The 6355-nt window shown below is 38.2% G+C and overlaps 1 protein-coding gene across 1 annotated transcript; it reads right to left on the minus strand.

Annotated features, from left to right (window-relative positions):
- Positions 1–3949: 3949 nt before the first annotated feature.
- On the minus strand, positions 3950–6271 carry LOC130950743 (ADP-ribosylation factor 2). Its single transcript, XM_057879311.1, has 6 exons — positions 5956–6271; positions 5279–5349; positions 4806–4925; positions 4450–4568; positions 4277–4358; positions 3950–4184 (listed from the first exon to the last, which is right to left on the minus strand). Exons 1-6 carry the CDS (start codon positions 6101–6103, stop codon positions 4179–4181), a joined length of 546 nt encoding a protein of 181 aa, XP_057735294.1. The 5' UTR covers positions 6104–6271; the 3' UTR covers positions 3950–4178.
- Positions 6272–6355: the final 84 nt, after the last annotated feature.

Genomic DNA, 6355 nt, shown 5'->3' on the forward strand with positions numbered 1-6355 from the left:
CAGAACGAGGTATTCGAAGTGCGTGAGTGTCCCAGTGGTGTGGAGTATGCAGTGGACCTCCGTCGTCAACGGTGTGACTGTGGTGAATTCTAAGTGGACCGGGTTCCGTGTCGACATGTGTTTGCTTGTTGTGCAAACCAACGACTGGATTGGCAACTGTATGTGCATGATGTCTACAAGATGGACCAGGTTCGACGAGTGTATAGGGCTAGGTTTAGGCCCCTCGGGAATCCCACAACATGGCATGTTTATCATCCAGACCATCACCCCCATCATCTTCATCCTCACCAACCTCCTCATCTTCATCGTCGTCCTCATCACCATCCTCATCCTCATCCTCATCCCCATCTGGATGGTCAACCATATAGTCATCATTGTCCTCATCAACTGGCTGGTAGCTCTCTAGAATGAGATTCATCGGAACATGGCGTGAATTTCCACTCTGTATGATCCCCCTCGTGGCATCATCACTCATACTTGAGTCAACAGAAATCCTACCTCCAGAAGTACCAGACGAAGTGATCTGTCGAGGTCTCGCATCCAATGAAAATCTACCTGGAGCAATCCCACTCGGTTGGGCCATCTGGTCGGTGGGAATGTTTTCGTATGCTGGGTATGAGTAACCTGACACAGGAGCCATGAATCCAAGCAACTGGCTAAATGAACCATGTTCACCTGATTCTTGGTGCGGGACATTCCAGTACTGCTGGTGAACTGGAATACTCAAGTAATCCACAGAATGCGTATCAGGGATGTATGGACTGAACTGCTCAGGCTCTTGTTGTGCATGTGTCTGTGAGGGGGGCGGTGGTGGTGGCGGTGGTTGTTCTTGTTGATTCTCCTGGTTAATCATAGGATCACCGTGCTGATTCTCTTCCGGTCCGAGCTGTGACAGATGCAAGTGGTGACCATATGTACGTCGGTACCAATGCAAGTAGATATCTGACTGATGCTGTGATGGCACCGTGTCTTGAACAAGAACATGACTATACCGGTTCATCCAATGCATAACCCAGACTGAGTGGGTTCCAGACCAATCTTGATTCTTCGGACCTGTTAGAACTTGGCCGTGTGCTTCACCTAGGTCACGCTCTTGTTGAGGAACGCCTTGAGTCAAGCCAAATTGCCTCCTCAGCCTATCAGATGCATGCCACTCAATACACTCAAAAGATATAAGCGGAACTGTGGCACTCCAAATAGCCGAATGCTGACGGATGTCAACAGGAATCACGTCTGGATCGGTCCGACCTATTGCATAAGGCTCCCAAACAAACTGCACATATTATGCAAGTAACCGAGGATTACACAATGAATAATAACACGGCTAATCGAAAACAACTACGTATTTATTACAACAGACCTGTCCTTCTTGCAGAGCATCCAGGTTTCCCCTAAGGTGCTCAAGTTTCCTCAATCTGTAAGGTCAATTCTCACGTTCCCAGTTATGCCACCTAACATCATGCAATTCGTTAATATACATTTATCAACTCAATTTAAGATACACTATTATAAAGCGTTTAGTAATTAAATTTACCTTTTTGCAATCGGAAAGATTCGAGGATTGCTAGGAATCGGCGCAAGGAACGGTAGGCGGATCCAAGCCCAGGCAAGCAAGAGTGTCAACGGACCATCAATCTCCTTACAATCGACACGAGTTGTCCTACACAAAGCTCTGTACAGGAGTGCCAGGCATGCCGAACCCCAACTGAACTATATTATCCCGGCAAAGTTACGGAGTAATGGGAGAAACTTCCAGTGCACCCCTGCTCCAGACTTATCTCCAAACATAACGGTTCCAAACAATAACATTATGTGGCACTTCACGTACCTCTGAATCTGGATATCATCAACCAACACTAACCGATCCTTCAATGCTCGAAACCACGTCAACTTGATGAAACTTCCCCTACAGTCTGCCTGCCTAGGTGCAACATCAAACTGATCCAAGCATTCAGCCTCTAACGCCTCATAACTACTCAGTGTAGGTCCCGTAACTGGCAAACCATTCGTCGGAAGACCATAAATTAACGCCACATCCTCCAGTGTCACAGCATACTCACCAACCGGAAAATGAAAGCTGTGAGTCTCGGGGCGCCATCTCTCAATCAGAGCATTAACCAATGCCGCCTGACATTGGACAACTCCAATCTGTGAAACATAATAAAAGCCGGTGTCCCGTAAAAACCCCTCCACTATTGGATTGTACCGATCCGACGGCATGTAGTGGTCACATTGCAACATTCTAGATCCCTAAACAAAAACAATAATATTAATAAATTAACAAATTAAACTTAAAAGAATCGAATTTTCATTATCAAATAATCAGCCACACATAAGAATCAATAAATATATTAATAACAACAATACAATACAATACTTTATACAAACAACTATTATATTATCTACTAATACTCAAATAACTAACTACTCTATTTTATTCTATTCTAACAGCAAACATACAATAATAAATCAATCACTAACCCTTCATTAATTATTTATATTAAACTTATAACATAAATAATTAATTCAACAATTTTTAATTCATAATATTTATTTACGAACGACTACTAATACAATATTAAGTAACTACAAAAAATTATTTATTACTAACAATTAAAACTACTTAACTTATTTATATTCACACGTACAGCACATTAGCACTACTATATGTATTCTATTCTACTGATAGTTAAATTAAACGCTACTAGCAGTAATAATTATTATTATTACAATAAGCGTTATAACAATTAATATTAATATTACTTATTCTATTTATTTATCATACATCCAAAATTTTATAATAACCGTATTATTATTAACAATATTATTATTGCAATTATTCTATTAATAACAATAATTAATTTATTATTATAATGTAATATCTGAACAATATCAATATTAATACCCAATAATCTCTAATATCATTTTAATTGAACTCAAATATCTAAATATTATTACTCCACTAATTCCTAACATTATCATTAGAATAAACTATTACTAATCTCTAACATTATAATTATTATTTTAATTAAAATAAAAAATTTTGGATTAAAAACTTACATAATTAGGATGATCAAGATAATTAGCAATATGGAGTTCTGGACGATTCACATCTTTTACTTTTCTTCTTTTAGGCATACTTTCTGTGTGGTCCAATTTTTTTGAGCTCAAACCTTCAACAATGGAGTGAACTACCGTGGCTTGGGGGTGGGGTATATGGGAGAAGAGAAATGGAACAAAGTGAAAGTGAAATGGGAAAGGGAAAGTGAAACTCGCTTAAGGGAGCTCGGGTGGTTGGGATTTGATCATCTTTGCTGGACCAACGTGCATGCGCGACACGTGGCTGGGGGGCGCAAATTGGACGGTCCGATTTGCGTACCTTCCCAGCCTAAAATCGGACCATCCAATTACAGCTCCTCAAAATGGACCGTCCGATTTCTTCGATCCTGGCCGTCACACTCCAGTTATGCACCATGCAGCCCCATATCGTTGTTATACACCACTTCTCCCCCAATATTAAAATTAAAAAAGTGGTGAAAAACACGCCCCGATTCCAATATCAATACAATATCCAAAAAAATCAGCCTAATATTTATTGTCCTTAAGAAGTAGAAATGGTGACAAAAACAAAAAATAACAGATTGCTTGGGAAAGAAATTTTGACAGTTTGCCTACTAGTAAAATCAAATTTTGCTTGGAAGTGGCCAAGTGACGTTGAAATTTCATCTATATAAAGATCAGGGTACAATTTCCTCCGGGATTAAGAAAGAAGCATACTTCAAAAATCTCTTATTTATCCGATAGTCATTTTCTTTTAAAACTTTAAAAAGACCTAATCGTTTTCACCTTTCACCGTATCTATCTATTGTTTTCTCTCTCCCTTTCTCCATAGAGCACAAATTTTTTTTTATCCATGATGAAAGAATGCCTCAAAAAACAAATACGACACTTTCAACGATTAAGTTGGCTTCATAAATGAATGGGTAACAATTCTATATATTTGGTTATACAGGGAAAAAATGTCAAATTATTCTTCGGGCTATGTAACCGAATGATGTTCTTTTATCAAAACAAAATAATACATGCTCGAACAATGAAAATCTAAAGGAACGGCAAGAAAATCAGATATGCGAGACCGTAACCACTGACTGGAGTCCTTCATGATAACTGGTAGAACTCTATGCCTGCAATCACAGAGGACAAGCATAAGTTAAAAATTCAATGATATACAAATATCCAGTATTTAAAAAAGAAAAAAAAACATTTGTGTATTAACCTTGTTTGCAATATTGTTGGAGAGCCAGTCAAGTCCTTCGTAAAGCCCTTCACCAGAGGTAGCACATGTGCTCTGGATATACCTGCATGTTTAGAGCATGTATGGTGATAACTAGTGGTGAAAACCAGAACCGAGAGGAGCAGAATGTTGAGAGCAATAACTTTAGATCTTACCAATGACGCTGACGGAGAGAATGAAGACCAAGCTTATCAGTTATCTCAGCAGCATTCATAGCATTTGGAAGATCTTGTTTGTTAGCAAAAACTAGAAGCACGGCATCCCTCAACTCATCCTGCCAAGGAAAGATTACAAGCATCCAGAAATGTATCAGAATTCTGAAATAACTAAATAAGCTGGCAAATCAAGTAATCTATGTAAGCAGAAAACTAGTTCTGCAGTCTCAATTACAACCATGCCATGATAAAAAAAATGGAGAAAAGAAATGTAGTTGATAGGGTCACAATTGCAGATGTGGATCTCAACTTAAAACCATGCTCGTGTCCAGTCAATTAAGGATCAGTCTCATTACCTCATTCAACATCCTATGTAGCTCATCTCTTGCTTCAACAACACGGTCCCTGTCATTGCTGTCAACCACAAAAATAAGCCCTTGTGTGTTTTGGAAGTAATGTCTCCACAATGGACGGATCTGAAGGGAAAAACATATCAATTGTTACTACAGTATTGATAGAAGTATTTCGTTAAAATCATTCAAACACATCCAAATTCTAACATAACAACAGCTCAAAAGTAAGGCAGATTGTGCCAAAGGACACAAACACTTAAGACACTATATCCAAAGTCAAGCTTAAAATGTGTGATTGAATAGTTAACAATAGTAACTAGACCAGTGAAAATAGTGTCTTGAATTTACTGATCCAAAACAAACTAGGAAGGCAAACAGCATCACATGCATAGTAGCTCAAGCAGAATCTATGTTATAAAAGCCATTAAAAAGCATGCAAGAAAATGGACATCGGAGAAGTGGGAAAAGAAAAATACCTTGTCTTGGCCTCCAACATCCCAGACAGTGAAGCTGATGTTCTTGTATTCCACAGTTTCCACATTGAACCCTGCAACGAATAAACAAATAATAAATCACCCAAAGAATGGGATAATCATCATATCTACAATGATATTGATTAACCAATATATATCTTAGAATCAGAAAAAAAATTGCCAATATGACAATCTCACTGGATATAATAAAGAACTACATATATAATATACTTTTTCCTTTGCCATTAATATAAAATTGAATCATATTGTCATATTGTAGATCTAAAACCAAACAACAACATCAAAATAAAGATTTAGCTGCTTGCATAGATGGTGAAAGTGAAACAACTAAACTAAAGGAAAAAAGAATATACATGTAAGGATTGAGAAGGAAAAAGGTGTTGCAAAGTCAAAAATAAGAAATTGTTCTCAAATCATTTGATCTAGTTAATAATGAAAAAGAAAGGGAACAAATTAACGTCATTTGGCTGATTCAAATTCAATTAAATATAAATAATTCAAACATAGATATGATAGGGTACTTTTGGCGTTCCACTAAACCTTGACAAGGTTCAGTTGTTATTGTTGCTCGTTCAATTTGAATTAAATTGCCTGCATTCTATGGATCCATATAAATCAGTAACAGATTTACAGATAATGGAAGAAAGGGAGAAACATACCAATGGTGGGAATGGTGGTGACGATCTCTCCAAGCTTGAGCTTGTAGAGAATGGTGGTCTTACCAGCAGCGTCAAGTCCAACCATGAGAATACGCATCTCTTTCTTGGCGAAGAGCCGGCTGAACAGCTTCGTGAAAGTCAGCCCCATTTTTAACTACTCTTGAAGAAAATTTGCGAAGGGAGAGGAGAACGCAGATCTCTTCTCTTTGCAAAGAAGAGAGAAATGGGAGCTGCTTCTGTGTCACCGTTAACTCCACAATTTGAGAGGCCTTTCACCGATTTTATGGAAACGCGGACCCATCCAAATTTAGGAACAAAGCCACATAGGGTTATTCACGTCTTTCACTCACTACCGTTATAATTTTGGTTCATGGGTTTACATTATTAGTACCAGTAGTAA

This window comes from Arachis stenosperma, chromosome 9, assembly GCF_014773155.1.
Source record: "Arachis stenosperma cultivar V10309 chromosome 9, arast.V10309.gnm1.PFL2, whole genome shotgun sequence".
Lineage (NCBI taxonomy): Eukaryota > Viridiplantae > Streptophyta > Magnoliopsida > Fabales > Fabaceae > Arachis > Arachis stenosperma.